Source organism: Neoarius graeffei, chromosome 5 (assembly GCF_027579695.1).
Source record: "Neoarius graeffei isolate fNeoGra1 chromosome 5, fNeoGra1.pri, whole genome shotgun sequence".
In the NCBI taxonomy this organism is placed as follows: Eukaryota; Metazoa; Chordata; class Actinopteri; order Siluriformes; family Ariidae; genus Neoarius; species Neoarius graeffei.
Genome location: NC_083573.1, coordinates 45,471,597 through 45,499,034, shown reverse-complemented (window position 1 = coordinate 45,499,034; position 27,438 = coordinate 45,471,597). Strand labels below are relative to the sequence as shown.

General features: G+C 43.0%; 1 protein-coding gene across 3 annotated transcripts in view; it reads left to right on the top strand.

Moving 5' to 3' along the window:
• The window catches only part of ahr1a (aryl hydrocarbon receptor 1a), an 88,467-nt gene that overhangs the window by 9,761 nt on the left and 51,268 nt on the right, over nucleotides 1–27,438 (top strand). For all 3 annotated transcript variants that reach the window (XM_060921790.1, XM_060921791.1, XM_060921789.1), the window contains exon 2: nucleotides 5,025–5,212. In XM_060921790.1, the coding sequence (XP_060777773.1) occupies nucleotides 5,025–5,212 (188 nt within the window). The remainder of the gene's footprint in view (nucleotides 1–5,024; nucleotides 5,213–27,438) is intronic.

The window sequence follows — 27,438 nt, the reverse complement described above, 5'->3', positions numbered from 1 at the left end:
AACGAGAGCGCCCGAAAGGGAAAACCAAGCCGAGCCGCTATTTTTGAATCCTCATTCACGGCTGTAATGCAAATGGCTTCCTCCTCGGTATACAAGTGCACTTCCATGGCAGGAAAAAACTACATTTTGCCGCCTATGTAGTCCCCTATTTATACAAATAGGAGTCATTCAGGATTCAGCCATGCTTTTGCTCGGTGTTAGCAACAGTTAGAGGTTTTTAGCTTTCTCCTGAAATGTTTTATTTCTTCTTCCTCAGGGCAGTAAAACTCGCTTTCGCTGTGAACACTGTTATCACTATCCATGATGTAAAATTAATGCTATTCTCCTGAGAAATGCTGGCAACAATTTATAAGATTTTTGATAATCTTATAATTCTTATAAATGTTGACAAAAATTGCTACTATGTTTGTTGTTGTGAACGAGCGAGTCGCCAGAGGTCCGTAACTGGGGTCCGTACCATAGGATACGGACCCGCTCGCCAGCTAATCAGAGCGCAGGATTTGATGGAACCCGGACCGCGAAAAAAAAATAAACCTACTTATTTTTATTTTATAAATCATATTAAAAGTAGCCAGTTGGCAGTGGCAAATCGGCGTCTGTAGTAGGATTTGCTGCCACCGACCAGCTACTTTTGAGACCTCTGATTCAAGAATTTATTACGCACTGGGGGCTGCAAAAGTAGGTATACAGTAAGGATTATACGCAAACAACAGCAGCAGGACGACTTCTACTTTTAGCAGGATGGGGCGCCACCACACTTCGCACTCAATGTGCGTGAGTTACTTGACAGAATTTCCCAACAGGTGGATTGGACTTCAGGGAACCGTTGACTGGCCACCATGTTTGCCGGATCTCACCCCTATGGACTTCTTTTTCTGGGGATGTGTAAAAGATAGGGTTTTCGCACGTAAGAACAACAACAACTTTATTCATCACACACTTGTGAAATTTCCTCTCTGCATTTAACCCATCTGAAGCAGTGAACACACACATGCGCGCGCGCACACACACACACGTGAGCAGTGAGCACACACACACACCCAGAGCAGTGAGCAGCCATGCTAGCAGCACCCGGGGAGCAGTCGGGAGTTAGGTGCCTCGCTCAAGGGCACCTCAGCCCAAGGCCGTCCCATATTAACCTAAGCCACGTTCTGTTGATGCCATGATTCAGTTCATACAGGAGGCTTGCCAGGAAATTGATGCTGATAAAGATCTTTGTGCCAGTGTGTGCATGGGTGTCCACACTCGACTAGTGGAGTGTGTGAATGCTGGGGGCGAACAGTTTGAACGTTTGAGGGATTAATATGTTTATTATTAATATGCTTGTATAATCAGTAAAATAATGTTCTGTGCAAACATTTTGTTTTTCATTACTGTATACCTACTTTTGCAGCCCCCTGTATATTATGTAGAAGTTGAATCACGATTGATCTACAAAACTTGAAAATAGGTCAAATTGGCATGAAATCATCAGGGAGGCTTTACTTTCATTTTCATTAATTTAATATTTTTCACATAATTACCCACCTAATGCCTCGGTCACAACCGGCTGCACGTGCTCCTACGGCCGGTCTACGTGCAAAAAACGCAAGAAACGCACGGAGGGCGCGCGTGAACCGCATGGAGGGCGCGCGTGTGACGTGCTGATTTTCGAGCCGTAGACTGGCCGCAGAGGTTCTTCGTCATGTCAAACAAACACTACGTTCAGACTGCACCCTGAAACGACCCATATCCGATTTGTTGTGAAATCCGATTTTTTTGTCAGGCCGTTCACATTACCAATTAAAATGAGACTTGTATGCGATCTCCAATATGAACGGAAAACGACCCAAAAGTGTCCCGCATGCGCAAATTGACACGTGATAAGCACATCTACGTAATACGTAAACAAAAAAAAGCACACACTTCAAGTTTAATGATTTTCTTTTTTTTTGTTTGTTTGTTTAATTATCTGGTTAGTGTTAAAGTGTGAGGTCTCGTGTGTGTTTTTGTTTCTGAACTGAAATGAAAACGTGTAGCCTGGTAACGAGGGTTGACTCCTAAATGTCTCTCTAATTTCTATATAAGTGCACTACATGTTACTAGGAAGTAATGGATTTTTAAACTCTATATAGTGCACTCGAGCTTCAGTAGGCAGTAGGGCTGTAACAATACACCCAACTCACGATTCGATTCGTATCGCGATTTTTGACCCACGATTCGATACGCCCACGATTTTTAAAAAATGTTTTTTTAAAGTAGTAAATTTGACTTATTAACATTTACTTACTTACATTAACTATTTAATAACAAATAATTCAGACCACTGCAGAGAATGAGTAATATGTATGCAAAAATGAACAAATGTATATCCAAAGACTGTTTTATTTCTCAAAATAATACTGTTGAGCCGGAAGCTCTGTTTTTTTCGGTTCTGAAAAAGTCATTTTTCCAAATCGTGTAAATCCGTTAAGATTTTTTTTGGGGGGGGTGGCTCTCTCACTGTCTCACTCTCATAGGGCCAATGATTTTCTGTGATCGCGGAAAACAGATGGAAATTACGGAATTTTTATGGTGAAACATTGCTCGCGTGTCAAAATGTAACTGCCGCAGAAGGCTTCCGCCCAAGCAGACATGCCTTCAGTGTTGCCAGATATTGCTAACGTTTTCCACCCCAAAATATGTTCAAAACCAGCCAAAAAGCACCTAAACCTGCCCAATCTGGCAACACTGCATGCCTTTCCGGTCAAGTGATTGTGATTGGCTTGTGGCACACCTAGCCAGCCAATGAGCTGCTCGTTTACAGATTCGCTCCCCGCGTCGCAACCAGAATGGCGACCGCTTAAAAGAAATGAATGCTGTGCCAGTGGCGAGTGTGGACGTTGCGTGACTCGCAGAAGATTGTTGCAGGTCGGCGAAAAAACGACTTACTAATAGATATAAAAAAATAAAAGTAATTTAAGTAAGTTTAAAATGTAATTTAAATAAAAAGTATTCATAAATTGAAGTTTGGAAGCGACTCTGTTTTTGGGCTGAGGAGAAGTTTGAAAGGGTGTACCGCGATTCTGCCTTCTTGTATCGCGATACGGATCGTGGCTCTGCGTATCGCAATTTCGATTTCGATACGCATATCGTTACAGCCCTAATAGGCAGTCATTTGGGATACGGCCGCTGTATTACCAAACTCTTAATTCAGGCTTAATAATTTGCACATATTTATTTCGTCATATTAATAAACTTTTTCTACATTTTTATAAATATTTATTTAGATTGTTTATAGCCAGCTGAATCCTGCAACTTCTCTCAGCGCTGGCTCAAGGTGCAGAAACACCAGTGCAGTTTGCTATGGAGATGAGGCAAGACCTGGTGATGTGGTTTTTGTGGCGGCGGCGGAACTCACACAATAATCTGATTAACAGCAGACTAATGAGACCGAAGGTATCAAATTACTGGAAATTTCCAGAACAATCTTATAATCTTGTAATACAGGATGGTTTAAGTTATAAATCAGTTATAGAAACTGTTTTATTTAATCAGGCTAACAGATCAACATCCAGGTCCCTACCAAATCCACCATTAGCTTGATCAATTCTATAAAAGTCTATTTAAATTCTGAAAACTGTACAAATGTTGTTGTTTTCCACCAAAGAGGCGGGATTAGCCAACGCAGAATAGTGACGTTTGTCTCTTGTTGATGACGTGTAGGTCGCATGAATGCGACCTGTCCGGTCAGACTGCAGTCGCATGTGAAAATATCGGATATGCATCGGAATTAGGACCACATATCCAAGTGGCCTGGGTCGCATGTGAAAAAATCGGATCTGTGTCGTTCAGATTGTCAATAACAAATTGGATACAGGTCGCATATGGGCAAAAAAAATCGGATATGGGTCGTTTCAGGGTGCAGTCTGAACGTAGTCAGACTCTACGGGCACTTACGTTTTTTTCAGGTTGCAAGACAAACTTACGGCCAATGTGCGTCTTTCTCCATGAACAAAAAAACGCAGCGATTTGGGAAACGCCAAAAATCGCACGGCCAAAAAATCGTACGTCCGGTTGTGACCTAGGCTTAAATCATGAGATCAGGAATAACATTTAATTCACTCTGAGATGCAAAATGTTGTATACTGGATCACTCAGAATGCACTATTTTCTATCTATATTTTGAAAACGTTTAAATATTTTCACCACCACAGTTCTGCTTATACTTTGGGTCTACCTGCTACTCTTTTCCAAATGCCACAACTCCAAAAGTTATTGACTGGGCTAAGTACCAGTCAAAAGTTTGGACACACCTCCTAATTCAATGGTTTGTCTTTATTCATTAAAAGACACTTCAGGAATGTGTGTTAGCGTGCGCTTGTGTGAGTTGAGCAAGCTCTTTTCTGAATATAGTTTTGTTTTTTGTCGTGTGTTAAATGTCGACATTTTGCGAGTTGGTAATAAACAACACCAATTCACAGCGAGCAGACATTAAGAAAACTGAGAAATCTTACGCAGAGTACGCAACACAGTTGAGATCTTACACAAATATTGTGTGGTATATAACCGACAGGGCAGCACGGTGGTATAGTGGTTAGCGCTGTCGCCACAGCAAGAAGGTCCGGGTTCGAGCCCCGTGGCCGGCGAGGGCCTTTCTGTGTGGAGTTTGCATGTTCTCCCCGTGTCCGCGTGGGTTTCCTCCGGGTGCTCCGGTTTCCCCCACAGTCCAAAGACATGCAGGTTAGGTTAACTGGTGACTCTAAATTGAGCGTAGGTGTGAATGTGAGTGTGAATGGTTGTTTGTCTATGTGTCGGCCCTGTGATGACCTGGCGACTTGTCCAGGGTGTACCCCGCCTTTCGCCCGTAGTCAGCTGGGATAGGCTCCAGCTTGCCTGCGACCCTGTAGAACAGGATAAAGCGGCTAGAGATAATGAGATGAGGTGTAACCGACACAGCCGCCCTGTGTGCACAGTGTGTGAGGTGAGTCTGTACACGAGTTTGATTATGCAGTATTACTAAGGATATGAAGCTCATTTTATTTTCTCTCATTTGTTTCGTGTAGTGTGAAGGAAACTTCAGCTGGAGCTGCAAAGTTAAATCCCTCGAAGAGGCACCGTGATCGACTGAATGTAGAACTGGACCGGCTGGCCAGCCTGCTGCCATTTCCTCAGGATGTCATCAGTAAACTGGACAAACTCACGGTTCTCAAGCTGAGTGTTGGCTGTCTGCGAGCTAAGAGTCACTTCAATAGTAAGTTTAAGCTGCACACACCTGACAGTAGTCATTCAGCTCAGGTCAGTCATTACTAACCGTTTCCTTATAAAATACTTGCAAAATATGTATGAAATTTCCCTCCAGATGGATGTGTGCTTGGCTTTCTCAGTTACCCTCTGTAGTACGCTGCCTGGCTCTGTAACATACACTAAATACATACGCTACAGTGTGGTTCAGCTCAGCCAATCAGAATCAATCAACAAATATGGCATCGCTTCCGGTCATGACAGACCCGAATCGAAGACAGTTTTGTGGTGGAATAATTGGATTTGCAGCAAATTATGTGCAGCGGAGAGGATATAAATCGCTTGAACATTGAAAAGCAAGTTTTTATTATTTTCTGGGATCGAGTAGCCAGCGCAGACCGTCTGTGTCGGCGGAGAAAACCGCTGGTCGCCGGTGCTTGTGGACATCTCTGATTAAGGGTCTTAATTGGAGGCACTATGAGCTAAACCTGGAGATGATACAAGTAAGACATGATAAGGGGATTTGGATTTGTTACTAGAGTGTTGTATTTTCTGTCACCAGGGAATACTGCAATGTTCACGTCCCAGATGGTTTTATGATAGTCAAGTGAAGTTTATTTCTACAGCGCTTTTAACAATAAACATTTTCGCAAAGCAGCTTTACAGAATTTGAACGACTTTAAACATGAGCTAATTTTATCCCTAATCTATCCCCAATGAGAAGCCTGTGGCGACGGTGGCAAGGAAAAACTCCCTCAGACGACACGAGGAAGAAACCTCGAGAGGAACCAGACTCAAAAGGGAACCCATCCTCATTTGGGCGACAACAGACAACATTGACAGTTTTAACATGAAGTCAGTTTCGTTGACGTTATAACTCTTCATTGATGGAAAGTTGAGTGCAAAACTGTTCATGACAACTGCAGTCCTAAAGTTAGCAAGTCAACTGCAGTCCTCAGCCATAAAAGCATTACTGTAAGTGTCCAGAGCGTCTTCCAAGTGTGACTTTCAACTGTCCATATGAGGCCGTCCTCTACAGGAGCGATGCGATGAGACTCCAACCAGACACAGGGCATCAGGATGGATCAGGCAGGTCCGAGGAGCAGAAGAGGTCAGCATCTCAATCTCAGGATTGACATTGGATTAACTCAGAGGGACAGATAGAGAAGGGGGAGAGAGAGAGAGAGAGAGAGAGAGAGAGAAAACACAGGTTGTTAGGTGTGCCCAACGTCACCTGAATAAGTAGAAACAGCATACATTTTGCGCCGAGTACAAGCAGGGGCTCTGGCCAAACTAACTATGACAGCATAACTAAAAGGGGAGAGCCAGAAGGTAACACAGGCATGAGGGAGCCCCGGGACATAAAGCAGCAGCCATTACACCGACAGCAAACTCGAGTAGGGTCGGGTGGTAGTTTAGCTTTAGTTCATGTTTCTGTACATTATTTGGTTTATACTAGGGATGGCGAAAACCAAAAAAAATCTTGATCGACCACCGAGCCTCATTAGCCGGTTAAAGACGGTTAACCTATGAGTTTAAACAGGGATGCAAACGGCCCGCCTTTTTCACGGCTCGTGCAGATCCGATTTTTTAGGGGGGGCGTTGGAGTGTCTGAATAATTTCATCAGAGTAAATTCTGTATTAAAATTACTACATAAGCAAATGCCGTTACAGTCCATGAAAAAGCCGTGAAAAAGTCGGCTTCTGCGCCTTTAGTTTGTGTGGAGAGATCTGATCTGCAGTAACATGCACTGTTGGCTACAGACCGAAACATACTTTCAGAATGCACTGGCCAAGGCAGGACTAAACTCCATGTGCCTTCTAATAATAATTAAAAAAACCCAAAACAGAATAGTAATTTGTAAGCTAAAAAGCCTGTGTCTACACTTCTTTTCTTTCGCCGAGTGGCAGCTGTGTTCAACTGGGGCGGGACATGACTGAATGGGTGTTTCTGATTTGTCAGCTGTCTTTAACTGGGGCGGGAGGGCGGGACATGACTGAATGGGTGTTTCTGATTTGTCAGCTGTCGTCCTTACACCACATGGCATGGCCCAAGTGTTTACAACACAGAATTCCAGGTTCTCCGCTCCAAAATCGGCAGCTTCAAAACGATTGATTTTTTTTTTTCACCGACAACCAAAAAAAAATTAACCGGTTGACGTTGACCGGTTAACCGGTCAACCACCGGTCAAACGGTCCTCGGTTAACATCCCTAGTTTATACATCTTGCACAATACACAATCCTTTAATCTGAGTTCTCACAACTTGTCCATTCATCTTGTGCTTCATGTTAAACAAGGCTAAATTTCTTAACTTTATTTATATAGCGCTTGCAAATGAAACAGTTAATTGACAACGTATTCCTGGGTTGTATACTACAGAATTATGAAAATCTTCTACTATTTCCAGCTGTGAGGATTTTGATATTGCCCAAAGCACACTTCTCAGATAATATCCACACTGTTCATCCTGGAAATGAATCTCTCACACGTTCTATCTTCTCAAAATAGCTTCTGTAAGAACTTGACACACAATGTGAAAACATGACTCTTGTCAAAATGGTGATTAGTCCATCGTAAGCTACCACTAAAGGATCCACACCGTTTACCGGTGTGCTTCTTCTGTTAGTTCTTAGCAGTAAGTAACTGAAAATGGAAGAAGTGAAACTCTCAAATAACAGGATGTCACCTGGGAGTGTGAGAGCTTGCAGGATGTACAGTTGTAGAAAATAAATGTGCAGTCACATTGGTCTTTCTGTTCCAAAAAAGTTGCACCGTAATGAATGAAGCTGTTGTATTAATTTTCAAGTAGTGTCTGCAGTTTTAAGGGTGAACAACTCAAATCCATCAGCTAGCCAGGCCTTTCAATTACATAATTTGGGCTACACCCTAGTGGTTAGCACTGCCGCCTCACAGCAAGAAGGTCCGGGTTCGAGCCCCGTGGCCGGCGAGGGCCTTTCTGTGCGGAGTTTGCATGTTCTCCGCGTGGGTTTCCTCCGGGTGCTCCGGTTTCTCCCACAGTCCAAAGACATGCAGGTTAGGTTAACTGGTGACTCTAAGGCTACATCCACACGACAACGGCAACGAGATGTTATTAAAAAAAATATCGCGTCCACATGGGCAACGGATGAGTAAAATATCAGGTACATATGGCAACGCAACGCTTGCTGAAAACGATGCAATACACATGCCACACCTCTAGGGGCGCTGTAAGACGGTCCCTTCGGGGACACCAGAACAATAGAAGTAAGGACGCATGCGCATAAACTATTATGCGCGAGACTTCATATTAGCCACAAAGTCAGAAAAATCTGTTCGTAAAATTACATTATAATGGCCAAATACAATGAAAAGTATTTTTCCAGTCTCACCTGTGAAAGGTAATCCCATGTGATCTCGTTTGGACGGCAAACCTGTTGGTACAGTTAAACGCAGCACATGAATGAGGCATCTTTATTCTCCGCTTTGACCCATCCAATATGGCGGCGAGGATGACGTATGATTCTACGCGGAAGGCGGCGTCTTTAATGGTCCGGAATAAATTGAATGCTACACGTTGATGGATTAATTTGTTCTTCTACGCCCTTTTTGAGGAATGTATTGTAGGACTTAAACCAACATCTGAAGAGGTGAGATCGCTCCTTTTTTTTTCCCTATTTTTGCTGGCGGGATTGACTCTCTCTCTCTCTCTCTCTCTCTCTCTCTCTCTCTCTCTCTCTCTCTCTCACTTTGCACCATTGCACAATAAATATTCACAGTGAAAATATTTTGTAAGCGCGTTTCATGAACCAAGTTATGGGATTTGTTGACAACTCGCATCGATTTCGTTACACTTCTACCCGGCGTGAAGCACATGTGGTTGTGACGTCATCGTAAACAAATCCGTTCTACTCATCCAGACGACTTCGCAATGGCGCCATTGCCAGATCTTTCCACTCTGGAACCCGTTCTCAAAAGATTTCGTTTTGGGGCACCCAAAACGCCGGTGCCGTGTGGACGCCAGGCCAAAACGATAAACAATTTTATCAGATTCATCTGAATCCGTTGCTGTGTGGACAGGGCCTAAATTGACCGTAGGTGTGAATGTGAGTGTGAATGGTTGTCTGTGTCTATGTGTCAGCCCTGTGATGACCTGGCGACTTGTCCAGGGTGTACCCGGCCTTTCGCCCGTAGTCAGCTGGGATAGGCTCCAGCTTGCCTGCGACCCTGTAGAACAGGATAAACGGCTAGACATGATGAGATGAGATGACATGGGGCTACACCCTGTATTTCTGAATTTGGGCTTTTTCCGTCATGATCCAGGGTAATTTGGGCTTTTCTGCACGTGCAAAGTGCTGTTTTCCCAGCTCTCGGTGTTTAAACCTGCTGCTGCATTTTTATCTACAAAGTTATTCATAACTTTGTAGCTAAAAATGCAGCAGACAACCATTCACACACTCATTCACACCTAAAGGTAAAAATAACATTCATAGATTTATTTATTTATTCATAAATAAAGAAATCTATGAATGTTATTTTTACCTTTTATTGCAAATTGTCTACAGCATTAATCCCTCTTGATGTACATGTACATGACAAAAATAATTAGAATATAGTTAATATTTAAAAGCCGTGTTGGGTCCTGAGGAGAGCCTGGAGGGAAGGAGCCTGGGAATGAAAAAGCAAGTTCTGCGCTGTTGCCATCAAAGAGACAAACCTGTAGCAGACCTGCGACACAAAAGGTTTTTCAGTCACATCATAAGAATCGGCAGCGCAATTTACAGCATGTAGTCGAGTAAAAGATCTTAGTTTAAATGAAAGGCCAGTGTCTAAGACCATCATCAACAAGAGGACCAAGCTCCAAGTCACTTATTCCACCCACACTTACACAACTGTGTGGATTTAAGATGCAAGCTGTATCTTAAATACACAGAGTTGTGTCCTGAATAGCTCTCTTTTATTCAGTCTTTTACCTGATTTAAATCATATGACACTAGCGATCAGAGAGGTATTGCAGTTGAGCTCAGATCATGTGGGATATAGGGCTATTTTTAGGTTTTTAAATGATACAGGAATTATTAAGAAAATTTAGCACAATAGGGTAAACGTTCTGGTTCACACTCCAGGCCAGAAGGTGGCGATAATGCACCTAAAAGCTGCTTGCCAACTGCCATAAAACAATATAAAAGAAGAAGAAAGATGATTTACCTAATGTGGAAATCCCGTTCTGGTCATTGGTACGCGAGTCTCGCTCCTCCACGAAATCATGGCGTGTCGATCGCCGTTGATGGAGAACTCGTGCTCTGCGCGAGGCTTATGGCTAGTTCGACGAACCCGGAACAACATGGGAATGGTTCGGATTTCACGTCAATTACGAGAAATACACGCTAATTCTCTCTAATTTCTGTGTTTTTAAAGAAGAAAGTCAAGACATTGGGTTTTATGCAGCCAAGTTTATTTAATCAACATTTCGTTACTTTTACTTTTGGGCGCTTGACCTTAAAGTGCACATCACGGGTAAATTCAGGAGCAAGATCAATGTAATTCTCCTATTTTATATTAAACTTGGGTCAAATATCTGTCACATTTTGCATTTTGTGCAATTTTTTTTACCTTGCGCAATACCAGAAAAATTCAGTTGAAATCAAGGCATTTGAGGCGAATTGGTCCGCCTCTGAAAAAACTTGGCATTTGGATTTCCCGGCAAACATTGATTTTCGTGACGTCGCGTGCGGGACGCCTCCCTCTGAATCCTACGTCAGCGCTGGTTTGTTTATGAGAAAACGACCTGGTGGTTTTCTGCAAATTTCTTCAACGTTATCACGTAATTATTAAAATGGTTAATAGATGCATCGTAGGAGGGTGTAGCAACACCAATCATGATGGGATTAGTACTCATCGTTTCCCAAAAGACCGGACAATGAGAGAGAAATGGGAGCGCTTGGTCTACACAGGCTGTGCACTGAAACCGTGCAAAGCTCGCGCAGCCTGCTGGCGCTTCCACAGGTGACGTCACGAATCTGGCTCCAGACTCGCTTGGGATTTTTCCAGACGCGTTTTGTTATTTTATTTTTTTCTGCTGTAGACAGACGGCCTTGTGCAAAATTACCCTTCTGGATGAGTGTGTAAAGGGACATTCTTTCATATAAAAAAACCTGAAATTGGTCCAGAATATGCAGTTTAATTTGGGCGCCTTTTTAATTTGGGTGCCTACGATGTTATCCGTCACAGGTTTCATGTAATTGAAAGTACTGCTAGCCCTCCAGGCAAATCAAAGCTCCAGTGTACTTGCCCAGTCTTATGATTTGGTTGCCTGGATGTCCAATTAAGCTTGCTAAAACATTAAAGCAGTTTAATTTTATTTAATTGAATTAATACTAGGGCGGCACGGTGGTGTAGTGGTTAGCGCTGTCGCCTCACAGCAAGAAGGTCCTGGGTTCGAGCCCCGTGGCCGGCAAGGGCCTTTCTGTGTGGAGTTTGCATGTTCTCCCCGTGTCCGCGTGGGTTTCCTCCGGGTGCTCCGGTTTCCCCCACAGTCCAAAGACATGCAGGTTAGGTTAACTGGTGACTCTAAATTGACCGTAGGTGTGAATGTGAGTGTGAATGGTTGTCTGTGTCTATGTGTCAGCCCTGTGATGACCTGGCGACTTGTCCAGGGTGTACCCCGCCTTTCGCCCGTAGTCAGCTGGGATAGGCTCCAGCTTGCCTGTGACCCTGTAGAAGGATAAAGCGGCTAGAGATAATGAATGAATGAATGAATTAATTAATACTGTTTAATGCATTATTTTTGTTCAAGGTAGGGTATGCAACATTAGACAAACCAGCAAAGCTTGATTTTGAAAGTATACAAGTGAAAAATCCCAAGCTCTTCCTTCAGGCCTCTCTCCAAAGCCACTCGTCCAAAACACATGAATGAGTGCTGCATGACTGCTGATGGAAGACACCTCATCTCATCTCATCATCTCTAGCCGCTTTATCCTGTTCTACAGGGTCGCAGGCAAGCTGGAGCCTATCCCAGCTGACTACGGGCGAAAGGCGGGGTACACCCCGGACAAGTCGCCAGGTCATCACAGGGCTGACACATAGACACAGACAACCATTCACACTCACATTCACACCTACGGTCAATTTAGAGTCACCAGTTAACCTAACCTGCATGTCTTTGGACTGTGGGGGAAACCGGAGCACCCGGAGGAAACCCACGTGGACACGGGGAGAACATGCAAACTCCGCACAGAAAGGCCTTCGCCGGCCACGGGGCTGGAACCCGGACCTTCTTGCTGTGAGGCGACAGCGCTAACCACTACACCACCGTGCTGCCCTGATGGAGGACAAGGAAAATAAATTCCCCCGCAAAACAAAACAAACCAGATTATTACCTGTCCAACAGAAATTCAGCAAACATGGTATCACTTTTCAGGCCCTTCAAGTTGCTGCCACGGTTGAAAAGCCATACCAGTGTTCACTCTGGTCTAGCCTCTTTTCTACTTCAGCCTTTCCTTTCTTGCTTTGTTTAGCAATGCAAGCTGTAATGGGTAGAACATTAGATGTAACTGTAACCTTTGGCTGCCCCTTTTTTTTTTTTTTTGCCATTCTTGTGTGACTAGCTCGCTAGATTTAGCAATATGTCAGCCTTGCTTTGCGGAAGACTCTGGCCACGTGCGATGAACAGCAAAGTGAGTGCACGTAGGCGGGTAGGTAGACAGGCTGGTAGGCCATCCATTCATTTCATTCGGACTGATTGAAATGATTGGACGGGATTTTATAGCCTTGCGACTGCCACAGATGGCATTTTTTTCTTTTTATTGTCGGAGCATTTGATTTATTAATTGCTGTCGGTATGTAAAGAGAATTTCAAGAAATATAGCAAAAAATACTAAATTAAAAAACGCCTCCCCAAGCTTTAAATGCTTTGAATTACAACATAAAGATGAAAGTCGACACTTCAATCACATCTTGATTGCATCAGTTCAAGCCCATGGTGGTGGTGTACAGATCTAATGGTACGAAAATGGCGTCGCTGTCCCAATACTTATGGACCAGCATCCCAACAAATAAGTAACCAAAAGTGAAATGCGAAGAAAAAGAAGCGCTGTGGCCGTGCAAAGGTCTCGCAGAGACTGAGCAGGTCACTACTGAGTCAGGTTGAAACCAGAGGTGACTGGGAAATGGCATGAGAAAATGGTCCAGCAAGATTGCCCATTCAATGCCTGAGTTTTCTTCATGGGCCCTGAGCGCCACTGATTATTGTTGTGTATTATATATGCACCATTATGCCTGGTCTCATGAGGGTTGGCCCAGAGAGCTTGCGTGAGTAATCTTGAACAGACTCCGTGAACTCTTGACATTGCAGAGGAGAATTACGAAAGAGTTTGATATTCACTGTCTCCAGCTCCAAACTTTGACCCGTCTCATTGAACATCAGGGATACTGCCAAGTCTTGATGTGAGCCAGTGGTGGACTGAGAGGAATTCTTCAGGGCCCTGCTCGAAACTTATTGCATGCGAACAGTGCAGGGAGGCCTGCTGAGATATGATCTTAATGTTTTACTAGCACACATTTCCTCTTGTATACAACTCTGTTTACTAAAGAGTCTAAAAGTACTTTGTCATATCAAACAGCAGACTGGGGTCTTATTACATATAGCACTGGCTTCTCAGTAAAGGAATCCCCCCCCCCCCCCCCCCAAAGAAAAAAAAAATTGGCGCTATTTTTTTCACAAACATTAGGCTATCCTTAAAAAAAATCCGTTTCCTGTCCACCGGGTGAGCAAAAAAATTTTCAGTCGGGAGGGAGGGATTTTTTAATTTTTTTTTATTTATATGGATGGATAAGAAATCGCAATGCTGTGTTTGCTTTTTCTTTCAGTACTTTATTACAAAAGCAGACACATTTAATAAAGTGACAGTTTAATCAACTGAAACTTGTACAAAAACTGTAAGTTAGCATTTTAAATGCTGACTGCAACATTTGCAAAACTTTTACAAAGGTACTTAAAATGTCCGACACACGGACTTTTTGTAGTTCTAAATCGAGCGTTAGGCCTAGTTCGGATGAAATTACACTATTAAAATGATCACTGAATGATTTGTTTTTCTGAATCTTTACTATTTTGTTGTTCGCTAGAATACCATTTTGCGATTTCACACGTAAGCAAATGTTTGAAAACTCCGGATCTCCTTCCTTCATGGTGGCTGCCATTTTTTTGTGCCGCACGGCGCATGCGCAGAGCTGATTCAGTTCAGAGTGTGCGCGCACTCGGCGGAGGCAGTAGTGTGTCGGGGAGGGAACAGAAGCAGAGATGACGCTTATTTTGTCTCCGGTAAACCAGTCTTCTCTCGTTCAATTACGTGCTGGCATCAAAAGACACCGTTGGTTGTAAATGAACCCAAACTGAGTGGTTGGAGTGTATTTTCATACACAAATGGAGAAATGTTTGCTGAGTGTTTAATTGTGTAGCCCCACTGCAGACCGTTGTCGTTGTTAATTCATAGCATGTTCAGCTGCGTGAATGTGTCATGCACCGAAAATAAGAGATTTACAAGCCAGGAACGCCTCATGATGCAATACGCAAGAAAAGAAAGAAGATTTACTGCCATTTTACTTTGTATTTGAGTAAAGTGAATAAATAAATGGTCTGTGGAAAATGCATTTAATCCTGGGAACTGCGTGCACAGGAGTTTATTTTGTGCTACTTATTTGTCATGGCTGGCTAGCATGAGCCTTAGTGGAAAGCCCTGGGAATGCGTAAATGTCAAGTTCGATTTTAGATTTACGAACCCGAAAAAAATGGCGAAAAACCGGCGTTAAAAAAAAATTTCAACCGCACAAACGGCACGCACCCGGCCGGTGGACCGGAAACAGAACATTTTTTAATAATGGCCTTATAAGGATTGAGAATGTGTCATTATGTCACAGGGGTCTGTCATGCCATGCAGACTGGGGTCTTATTACATATAGCCTTGGCTTCTTAGTAAAGGAATCCCCCCCCCCCCCCCCCCCCCAAAAAAAAAAAAAATTGGCACTATTTTTTTCACAAACATTATAAGGATTGAGAATGTGTCATTACGCCACAGGGGTCTGCCATGCTATTGGGTGTAAGGCGACAACAAATAGCTTTTTAACTGATCAATCTGTCAGCTATTTTTTGGATAATCACTAATCTAATGAATATTATTAGCTCATCTGGCCGACAGGTGAGAAGCTTATCCCATCACGTGTTGTCCAAATTTCATGAAAATCGCGTCTTCTCTCTCAATTCTTCATCGATTTTTATTCTTTTTGGCAGGAAGGTGGGTCTGCCTGGGGTGCATATAGCTTCTACTCAAATTTGCATAATTGCAATTAATAATGAGGACACGGAGTAATTAAGCCCTGACGAGCAGTTTCCACACCCCTCCCTCAGTTCTTCACTGATTTTGATTCTTTCTGGCGTGAAGGTAGGGGTACCTAGGGTGCATAGAACTTCTACCCAGATTTGCTTAATTACAATTATTAATGAAGTTACAGACTAATTAATCCTTAATGAGTAGTTTAAAAAAATCGCTTCTTCTCGGTCAATTCCTCGCCATTTTGGACTCTTTCTGACAAATCGGTCAGTATTCCTAGGGTGTATATAACTTCTATATATAGCTTGTATACAGTGTATATAGCTTGCAACATTTATCGCGTAAGGTGGCCCACTTTAAATCGTTCCTTCAGGACTAGACAGGACTGGACTGAGCTACGCCGTCATTGACGGTCTCGTTCCCTGTTCCAATTACAGCAGCTAATTTAAAATGAAATAATGACAACGTTAATCTTGAAAATTAAACAAAATTGATTACGTTTATTTTTCTGTGTGTTTATACATGTGGTACTAAATCGTACGCATTTAAAGCAGACTAAACTTGACAGGCCAAATTAAACTATTAAGCTGTTTTACTATTGAAGGAAAATTCCAGGATTTTTTAACCTGTGCCCTATTTTCCCATCTCTTTGGGTCCAAATATTTACTAGGGTCAAAAACATTGAAATCGGGTCCAGTATTGCGTGAGAACGCTGCAATTGGCAACCACAAAATAGCTATAGAAATTAGAATATAATTCTACGGGGAAATAATCAGTGTCAAAGTTAACCGCTTGTTTTTGCTACTGACAGTTTCATAATATTACTAGAAGTGTCTGAAAACATGGAAAGCATCCATGCAGAGATACACCTGTGTCTACCTCAATAACTGTAAAGAAACTGTAGAAAATGACTGTTTCTTTAGTCATTGTTTTACCTTTCTCTTCTTCCAGTCTCTGACGCAGTACCCCATTCAGTGTATCTCGTTGATTATCGCATGGGGCCTGGTTTCTGATGTTTCTGATGTGTGCTGCTATGAAGGGATCCTGGCTTTGCATTACACTTGTACATTTGAGTGAAAAACTTCTCGATTTACAGTGGGGCAAAAAAGTATTTAGTCAGCCACCAATTGTGCAAGTTCTCCCACTTAAAAAGATGAGAGAGGCCTGTAATTTACATCATAGGTCCACTTCAACTATGAGAGACAGAATGGGGGGAAAGAATCCAGGAAATCACATTGTAGGATTTTTAATGAATTAATTGGTAAATTCCTCGGTAAAATAAGTATTTGGTCACCTACAAACAAGCAAGATTTCTGGCTCTCACAGACCTGTAACAACTTCTTTAAGAGGCTCCTCTGTCCTCCACTCGTTACCTGTATTAATGGCACCTGTTTGAACTCGTTATCAGTAAAAAAGACACCTGTCCACAACCTCAAACAGTCACACTCCAAACTCCACTATGGCCAAGACCAAAGAGCTGTCAAAGGACACCAGAAACAAAATTGTAGACCTGCACCAGGCTGGGAAGACTGAATCTGCAATAGGTAAGCAGCTTGGTGTGAAGAAATCAACTGTGGGAGCAATTATTAGAAAATGGAAGACACACAAGACCACTGATAATCTCCCTCGATCTGGAGCTCCACGCAAGATCTCACCCCGTGGGGTCAAAATGATCACAAGACCGGTGAGCAAAAATCCCAGAACCACACGGGGGGACCTAGTGAATGACCTGCAGAGAGCTGGGACCAAAGTAACAAAGGCTACCATCAGTAACACACTACGCCGCCAGGGACTCAAATCCTGCAGTGCCAGACGTGTCCCCCTGCTTAAGCCAGTACATGTCCAGGCCCGTCTGAAGTTTGCTAGAGAGCATTTGGATGATCCAGAAGAGGACTGGGAGAATGTCATATGGTCAGATGAAACCAAAATAGAACTTTTTGGTCAAAACTCAACTTGTCGTGTTTGGAGGAGAAAGAATGCTGAGTTGCATCCAAAGAACACCATACCTACTGTGAAGCATGGGGGTGGAAACATCATGCTTTGGGGCTGTTTTTCTGCAAAGGGACCAGGACGACTGATCCGTGTAAAGGAAAGAATGAATGGGGCCATGTATCGTGAGATTTTGAGTGAAAACCTCCTTCCATCAGCAAGGGCATTGAAGATGAAACGTGGCTGGGTCTTTCAGCATGACAATGATCCCAAACACACCGCCCGGGCAACGAAGGAGTGGCTTCGTAAGAAGCATTTCAAGGTCCTGGAGTGGCCTAGCCAGTCTCCAGATCTCAACCCCATAGAAAATCTTTGGAGGGAGTTGAAAGTCCGTGTTGCCCAGCGACAGCCCCAAAACATCACTGCTCTAGAGGAGATCTGCATGGAGGAATGGGCCAAAATACCAGCAACAGTGTGTGAAAACCTTGTGAAGACTTACAGAAAACGTTTGACCTCTGCCATTGCCAACAAAGGGTATATAACAAAGTATTGAGATGAACTTTTGTTATTGACCAAATACTTATTTTCCACCATAATTTGCAAATAAATTCTTTAAAAATCAGACAATGTGATTTTCTGGATTTTTTTTTTCTCATTCTGTCTCTCATAGTTGAAGTGTACCTATGATGAAAATTACAGGCCTCTCTCATCTTTTTAAGTGGGAGAACTTGCACAATTGGTGACTGACTAAATACTTTTTTGCCCCACTGTATAATATTTCAGGTTTTTCCATTCCTTTTGTACTAAACATCAGCACAGCTGTGATTACCTCAGTCATAACCTCTCTGATATTTACTATAACAGCAACTCTTGCTTGCATGATTTTTTAAAATATCATGCATTTTTGTTATTTATTCCAGAGCGCATGGCTTAACCTTTGTTTTATGCTGGTCATACTTTAAAGGGATCTACTGAAGTTCAAGTGAGCTCAGTGAATAACCCATTTTGTTCCATATTTGTTTTGACCTCCTGAAGTTTAATAGTTACATATGTTTATGTACTAACTCCAGTTCCAGAGAAGTTGGGATATTTTCCAAAATACAATAAAAACAGAAATCTGTGATTTGGTAATTCACATGAACCTTTATTTAACTGACAGAAGTACAAAGAAAAGATTTTCAATCGTTTTACTGACCAACTTAATTGTGTTTTGTAAATATAAACACAGTTAGAATTTGATGCCTGCAACACACTCAAAAAAAGTTGGGACAGAGGTATTATTACCATTGTATCACATCACCTTTCCTTTAATAACACTTTTTAATCATATGGGACCTGAGGATACTAATTGTTGTAGTTTTGCAATTGGAATTTTTGTCCATTCCTGCTTGATGCAAGACTTCAGCTGCTCAACAGTCCGTGATTGCCGTTGTCTGATTCTCCTCTTCATGATGCACCATGCATTCTCAATTGGAGACAGATCTGGACTGGCAGCAGGCCAGTCAAGCACACACACTGTGTCTACAAAGCCACGCTGTTGTAGCCTGTGCAGAATGAGGCCTGACATTGTCCTGCTCAAATAAGCATGGGCTTCCCAGGAAGAGACATTGCCTTGGTTAATATGTCTCTCTAAAATCCCAATATATGCTCCAATATATCAATGGTCCTTCACACACATGCAACTCAGCCATGCCGTGGGCACTGATGCCCCCCCATCATCACAGATGCTGGATTTTACACCTTCCTCTGATAATAAACTGGATGGCCGTGTTCACCTTTGGCACTGAGAACTCGGTATCGGGTTTTCCTGAAAACAAGCTGAAATGTGGACTCATCTGACCACAGCACACATTTCCACTGTCTTTTGGCTCATCTGAGATGAGTTTGGGCCCAGAGACATCAACAGTGTTTCTGCATAGAATTGATGAATGGCTTCCTCCTTGTGTAATGCAGTCTCAGGTTGCATTTCTGGAGGCAGCAGCGGACTGTGTTAAGTAACAATGGTTTTCCGATGTACTCCTGAGCCCATGTGGCTATACTTGTCACATTATCATGACAGTTTCTCAGGCAGTGCTGCTTGGGGGCTCGAAAGTCACGCACATTCAGCAGTGGTTTCCGACCTTGCCCTTTACACACTGAGATGTCTGGGAATTCCCTGAAACTTTTTCACAATATTATGTATTGTAGATTTTGAAAGACCTACAGTCTTTCCTTGAGATGTTCTTTTTAACTAAAAATTAGGGCTGTCAAACGATTAACATTTTTAATCGCGATTAATCTCATAAAATTATGTAGTTAATCGCGATTAATCGCAAAAAAAAAATCTTTAAACATCTGTTTAAATTGTACTCAAATACATTTCTACATCAGAGCAAACATTTGAATATATGCTCTGATGCTCCATGTCAAACATCTCAAGCTCATCTTCTCTCTGGGTTGTTTTACAATCAGGGTACAAAGTTTGTGTCACAGGGGTCCAAAATTCAGATTGATTCAAACTGGTTCTTGTACCAGTTTTTAAGTGAAGGACAAGTTAAAGAACAGACAGGCATGTGTAATAGTTTGTATTATAACAAGATTAAGTGTAGCTTTAAGCAGGGCTGGGAGAAACAAATGAAGTGATTCTCGGAGAGGACTTTTTTTTTTGACAATTCAGAATCCACTACTTCCATAGTGCTTTTAAATATAAGGCTGTAAGCTTTGTGTTAGTTGTCTCTAATATTTATGTCCCAATATCTTGACCACATTTTAGGATGAAAATAATCATTTTAGATATGTTATTTTATATTGAAAAATTAGCTGTCTCGGAGAGGACATTTTTTTGACACAATTGCATCCTAATTTGATCAAAATAGTCTGAAAACGTACTGGCATTCAACATTAAAACTTAACTATGTTTCCAATGATATGGAACCAAATATGTGTTTTATGGTATAAAGAATGATTTAAGTGCATCCCTTTTGGAGCTACCTATGGTCAAAAAAGCACTTTTTCTAAATGACACGAGTAATTTTGCTAAATATGACATATATTGCCCTACATTCACCAAAAATAACGTTATCACCAAATTTTTTTTTGCATGGGAAATAGAGCGATCACAGGGCTACAATAAACAACCAAGTTTATTTAGTCAAGCCTTTTGATATTGAAGATAATAAGTGTTAAATGCGATTTTTAGCTTGCACACCCTAGGAGTTCGGGGAGGCCATGGAGAAGGACTATCGGTTGGCCTCGAAGAAATTCTGGCAAACCGTCCGGCGCCTCAGGAGGGGGAAGCAGTACTCTGCCAACACTGTTTACAGTGCGGGTGGGGAGCTGTTGACCTCGACTGGGGACATTGTCGGGCGGTGGAAGGAATACTTTGAGGATCTCCTCAATCCCACCGTCATGTCTTCCATTGAGGAGACTGAGGCTGATGACTCAGAGGTGGACTCGTCCATTACCCAAGCCGAAGTCACTGAGGTGGTTTGCAAGCTCCTCGGTGGCAAGGCACCGGGGGTGGATGAGATCTGCCCTGAGTATCTCAAGTCTCTGGATGTTGTGGAGCTGTCTTGGTTGACACGCCTCTGCAACATCGCGTGGCGGTTGGGGACAGTGCCTCTGGAGTGGCAGACTGGGGTGGTGGTCCCTCTTTTTAAGAAAGGGGACTGGAGAGTGTGCTCCAATTATAGGGGAATCACACTTCTCAGCCTCCCGGGGAAAGTTTACTCTAGGGTACTGGAGAGGAGAATTCGACCAATAGTCGAACCTCGGATCCAGGAGGAACAATGCGGTTTTCGTCCTGGTCGCGGAACACTGGACCAGCTCTATACCCTTCATAGGGTGCTCGAGGGTTCATGGGAGTTTGCCCAACCAGTCCACATGTGCTTTGTGGATCTGGAGAAGGCATTTGACCATGTCCCCCGTGGTATTCTGTGGGGGGTGCTTCGGGAGTATGGGGTTCGGGGCTCTTTGCTAAGGGCTGTCTGGTCCCTGTACGAACGGAGCAGGAGTCTGGTTCGCATTGCCGGCAGTAAGTCAGACCTGTTCCCAGTGCATGTTGGACTCCGGCAGGGCTGCCCTTTGTCACCGGTTCTGTTCATAATTTTTATGGACAGAATTTCTAGGCGCAGCCAGGGGCCAGAAGGAATCCTGTTTAGGAACCACAGGATTTCATCTCTGCTTTTTGCGGAGGATGATGTCCTGTTGGCTTCTTCAAACCAGGACCTCCAGCATGCACTGGGGCGGTTTGCAGTCGAGTGTGAAGCGGCTGGGATGAGAATCAGCACCTCCAAGTCCGAGGCCATGGTTCTCGACCGGAAAAGGGTGGCTTGCCCTCTCCAGGTTGGTGGAGAAGTCCTGCCTCAAGTGGAAGAGTTTAAGTATCTCGGGATCTTGTTCACGAGTGAGGGAAGGATGGAGAGTGAGATCGACAGGCGGATCGGTGCAGCCTCTGCAGTGATGCGGTCGCTTTACCAGTCCGTCGTGGTGAAGATGGAGCTGAGCCAAAAGGTGAAGCTCTCAATTTACCGGTCGATCTATGTTCCGACTCTCACCTATGGTCATGAGCTTAGGGTAATGACCGAAAGAACAAGATTGCGGATACAAGCGGCCGAAATGAGTTTCCGTCACAGGGTGGCTGGACGCTCCCTCAGAGATAGGGTGAGAAGCACAGTCACTCGGGAGGAGCTCGGAGTAGAGCCGGTGCTCCTCCACATCGAGAGGAACCAGCTGAGGTGGCTCGGGCATCTTTTTCGGATGCCTCCTGGACGCTTCCCTGGGGAGGTGTTCCAGGCATGTCCCCATGGGAGGAGGCCCCGGGGAAGACCCAGGACACGCTGGAGGGACTACGTCTCTCGGCTGGCCTGGGAACGCCTCGGTGTTCTTCCCGAGGAGCTGACCGAGGTGTCTGGGGAGAGGGAAGTTTGGGCTTCCATGCTTAGACTGCTGCCTCCGCGACCCGGTCCCGGATAAAGTGGAAGAAGACGAGACGAGACGAGATATTTATATAGATATTTATGAAGTGTATATATGGTATGTAGTATATATATTTATTTTTGTAATTATATATTTATATAGATATTCATGAAGTGTATATATGGTATATATTATTATAGGTGTATTAATGTAGTTTGGATTTTGGGGTAGTTAAAAAGGGGTGGGAAATTAAAAAAAGTATTGTACTTCTTCCCACTCCTTTTTTTTGAACAATGTGCGATGTTTTGTAATGTCTTAGCTCTTTATTTAATTTATTTTTTATTTCTCGTTTTCTTTCTTTTGTATGTACAAATAGTTACATTTTTTATACATGTTCGAAATAAAAATAAATTCATTCAAAATTCATTCATTCAAAAATTAAATTGCATTAACGCACTAATAACGCATTAAGTTCGACAGCCCTACTAAAAATTGACTCACAATTCTCTCACAAATTTTGGCACAAAGGAGTGAACCATGATCCATCCTATTGTGCTGCTCCTTTTATACCCAGTCATGTTACCAGCTAACCTGCTTATTGTGGAATCTTCCCAAATGGAGTTACTTGAATATCCTATGAACTTTTCTGTCTTATTTTGCCTGTCTCCCAACTTTTTTGAGTGTGTTGCAGGCATCAAATTCAAAGTTCGTTTATATTTACAAAATACAATTAAGTTGGTAAGTAAAATGATTGAAAAGCTTTTCTTTGTACTTTTGTCAGTTAAATAAACGTTCAGGTGAATTAAGAAATCACAGATTTTTGTTTTTATTGCATTTTAGAAAATATCCCAACTTTTCCGGAAATGGGGTTAGTATGTAAATTCCCCCTGTGTGTGTGCATGGTGCCCTACACACCATCCAGTCTATAATCTCCTGCTGGCTTTGAGACTATGGAGTGACTGAAGAGCCAAGGAAGGCCTAAATATTCTGTACACAGCTAAACTACCTTATTTGTAATAACTTCTGTCAAATTTTGATACTGTGTAATTGAAAGCTAGATGGCCTTTCGATTTCATAAAATCGGTGAAATTTAGTTCTCTGAAATTTGGTCATTGTGATATATGTTTATTTCTGTAATATCTAAAAAAAAATCCAGGCCATTCTGTGGCTGGGAAGTTATTTAATTTGAAGGGATTCCCGAGAAAATCATGTGCATGAAATCACTCGCTTCGCGCAGTCAAGCAGACAGAGGAAGTCCCTGTGCGCATGCTTAGGTTTACCTTCTTTTTCTTTTCCTTCTTCTGTTGGGTTTTCCGTCATGCAGCATCCAATGTTGCATTACTGCCATCTACAGGTTTCCCTTGACCGTGCACTGACAGTTCCATCATTCTGTCGCTAAACGAACAGCTGCTCACACCGAGGTGCTCGCTGACCGCCGATATTTATTAGTTTGGTCCTGCGTTTCCTTTCCTTCGCAACATGACGTCTTTTCTTTTCACTCTCTGTTACTGTAGTCGGTCTTTCACGTTTCATTCCCACACTCACATCTTCCATTTCCCTCTCCTGTTTCAAATTTGTATCCCACAATGCCTTGTGCAAACAGGGAAAGCCCACCACGTCATGCATGACGTAGTATCTTGAATTGGGTCATGGTGAAGCAGGAAAATATAGCGGAGAATTTAGGGCCACATAGCCCTAAATTTAAAGGGATAGTTTGGGATTTTTGACATGAATCTGTATGGCATCCCCATCAATAGTGTCGTGCAAACACACTGACTTACCCCTGACAGCATCCTGGGAGTCCAGTTCTTGTCCAGTTTTGTTCCAGACGAAAGTAGTCCGGCAAGTTTGTTGGGGTCACGAAAGTAAAACGTTTTTCGTCTCAAAACAGTATGTGTTCAAAAGAGTGATATATTTGCATCACAAAACCGTTGCCAAATAAAAAGTCAGACCTCGAAATCGCTTGGCACTATTTTCTCTCCCTTCTTATCACTGCGCGCTGCCGGCTTCATCCAGCTGCGGCTCCAGCTTCAAGGATAAGCTGGAGCCGCATAAGTAGGAGTCCCGGCGGGTGGTTTGTATTCGATTCGTTTATATCCCGACCTTGTCAGCTGTCAGATTTATGTTCATGGACCCGGTAAGCTGGTAAATAATATTTATTATTTTTTTTCTTTACCAAATTCTAACAGAATTTATCCTTCTTTATCCTTCTACAGGGTCGCAGGCAAGCTGGAGCCTATCCCAGCTGACTACGGGCGAAAGGCGGGGTACACCCTGGACAAGTCGCCAGGTCATCACAGGGCTGACACAGAGACACAGACAACCATTCACACTCACATTCACACCTACGGTCAATTTAGAGTCACCAGTTAACCTAACCTGCATGTCTTTGGACTGTGGGGGAAACCGGAGCACCCGGAGGAAACCCACGCGGACACGGGGAGAACATGCAAACTCCGCACAGAAAGGCCCTCGCCGGCCACGGGGCTCGAACCCAGGACCTTCTTGCTGTGAGGCGACAGCGCTAACCACTACACCACCGTGCCGCCCCCACTGCAGATTTATAAAGAAGTTAAATTGTAATTGCTTATTTTTCAAATGAACCAAGTTTATTTAAATGACTAATTATGACAGTCTTATTCATAATTCTTTTTGTATAATGAAAATCATAGTTTCCATTTCAAGGGTTTGTGATTGTTTTTCCTGATTCCTGTTTTGTATCGCACCATGTGAATGTGGTAGAGCTTATGTAGATGTTGAACTTTCTGTTTTCAACACCACACCATAGGCAAACAAAGCATCAATCAAATCGCTATTTATCCTTCACTACATGTTCTTCTACATTAAGCACAAAGGGGTCTGTTATGTGACAAGCTAAAAAGTGTATTATTTTTATGATTTGTTTTGTGAACAAATAAACTGATTAAACTAACACAGTATAGTGCTAGCTGCAGAATTATTGGCAAACTTCATGAATGAGCAAATATTAATTAATATACAGTATAACATGAATAACACATGCAGTTGAGTAATATTTTGAGTGTAAATATTTGAGGACACTACACACTTTTTCATAACCGTGAGTTGGCCTAGTGGTTAGCGTGTCTGCTTCTCGATCATGAGTTCTACTCGCAGTCGGGTCATACCAAAGACCATGATAAAATGGTACGAGGCATGCTGCAATACAGATGTGAATATGGAAGACATGAGAGTCAAACTCTCGCGGTTATGAGAGGGCCAGCCACCCACTGTAACCCTAGCTACGTAATATCCGACAGGCTGAGGGCGACTGAAACGGAGATCAGCGCCGCCTGATCTGCCTTGTGGCATGGGAAGCACTTTGACCTGACATACTTTCATTTTAACGACGGCACTTTTAGTATTTGGTACGGCACAATTCATAACTGACGGGAGAATAATGGCACAGAGCCTCATTCTGTAGTGTCTAAAGGGGTGTTCACACGGCAACTTGTACTCCGGTGTAGCACCGGGGCTGCCCCGGTAGAGCGTTCACACGGTACAAAGTTATACCGGTGTAGCCCCTGAAAGCTGCTTAAACCGGTGCAAATCTAACCCTGCTCGGGAGGTGGTTTAAGAAATTTACTCCGGAGTAAATGCTAGTTTGCGGGGCAGCACCGATATAAAATGGGACGTCCGAACGCTACAGGGGTAGACTCGCTACGCGTGAGGAGAGTTGATTACATACGGGCATTGCATAATTTGCACCCTGGAATTTTGCGCTTCCAAAATGGCGAATATCAACAACAACAACAGAACTGCGTGTCTTCCAGTGTTGCCAGATTGGGCGGTTTTAAGTGCATTTTGGCAGATTTGAACATATTTTGGGCTGGAAAACGTCAGCAGTATCTGGCAACACTGGTGTCTTCATCTACGTTGTTTTCCCGGCGCTTGGTGATGCCATGACAACCGGGAAAAGGAAGTACATTTTCACGCATGCGCGTATTTCATTTCCGCATTATTACTATCTTATAGCACGGTCGCAAAAACTGCCGTGTGAACGCAAGTGGGGCTGCACCGGTGCTAACACGCTTCTCTCTAGTAAGCAGGGTTATGACGTGTGAACGCTCCACAAAATTTACACCAGTGTAAGACATATCGCAACAAAATACATCGGTGCAGCATTAGTGCAAATATGTGCCGTGTGAACACCCCTTAAGAACAGTTATAGGGATCTTGTACCAGGCAGAACGGACATGGTTTTGTAGTTACAGGGCTCTACGTTAACTTTGAGACATGGTTGCCCATTCGGGCAACCATTTGTAGAAATCTGGTTGCCCGAACTCAGAACATGGTTGCCCAAATATTACATACTTTTTTCCTTTGAATATGCCACAAACACGTATGCTTACAGCACAATGTTCACTCGCATGCTCTACGGTACTAATGCCTCTTAAAAGCTTATTTTGTTGATTTTCTTATCCTTCTTTATGTTCCCTTGGTTTCTGGGTTCAATTAGATCGTGTCTAACCACTTGTTGTGTAAACCACCATGAATGTGCATTGTGTTCTTCTTTTGTGTGCTCATAATTCTATAATTCCACAATTACAATTTGCTCTCTGGTGATGGTACCATTAAGTTTTCATTTCTACGCCATTTGAACAAAAGAATTGGTTTCAAATTGAGTTTTCTTTTTCTTCTCTTCCTTGTCTTTGTTTATTTTAAAACCAAATTTCTCCAAACCAGACATAATGCCAAAGTTTGACTTTAATGTTTATTTTTTTTATTTATTATTCAACCTTCTCAGACGCTGTCTGTATCAACAAGCATTGACACTAGCGCCCCGTGCGAGTAATGCGGTAATTAGTCATGTAGTGAAGGACATACCAATAGAACACTGAATATGCACTACGCGATCAGGGTTTTTTCTAGAAAAATTTAGTATGAGGGCGCTCACCATGGCGAGGGAGCGAAGCGGGGGGGGGGGGGATGGTGCCGGTTGTCCCCCCCCCGCCGTGTAAAGCCTTTGAAAAATGCTCCAATGGGACATTCTGAGTATCTGAGAGGGAAATTGTCTGTCAACATTGAAAAAGAAAGAAGTAATCTTCTTTTGTCCCGGACAGTCTTTTGCTTTCTTCCGCTTTGTG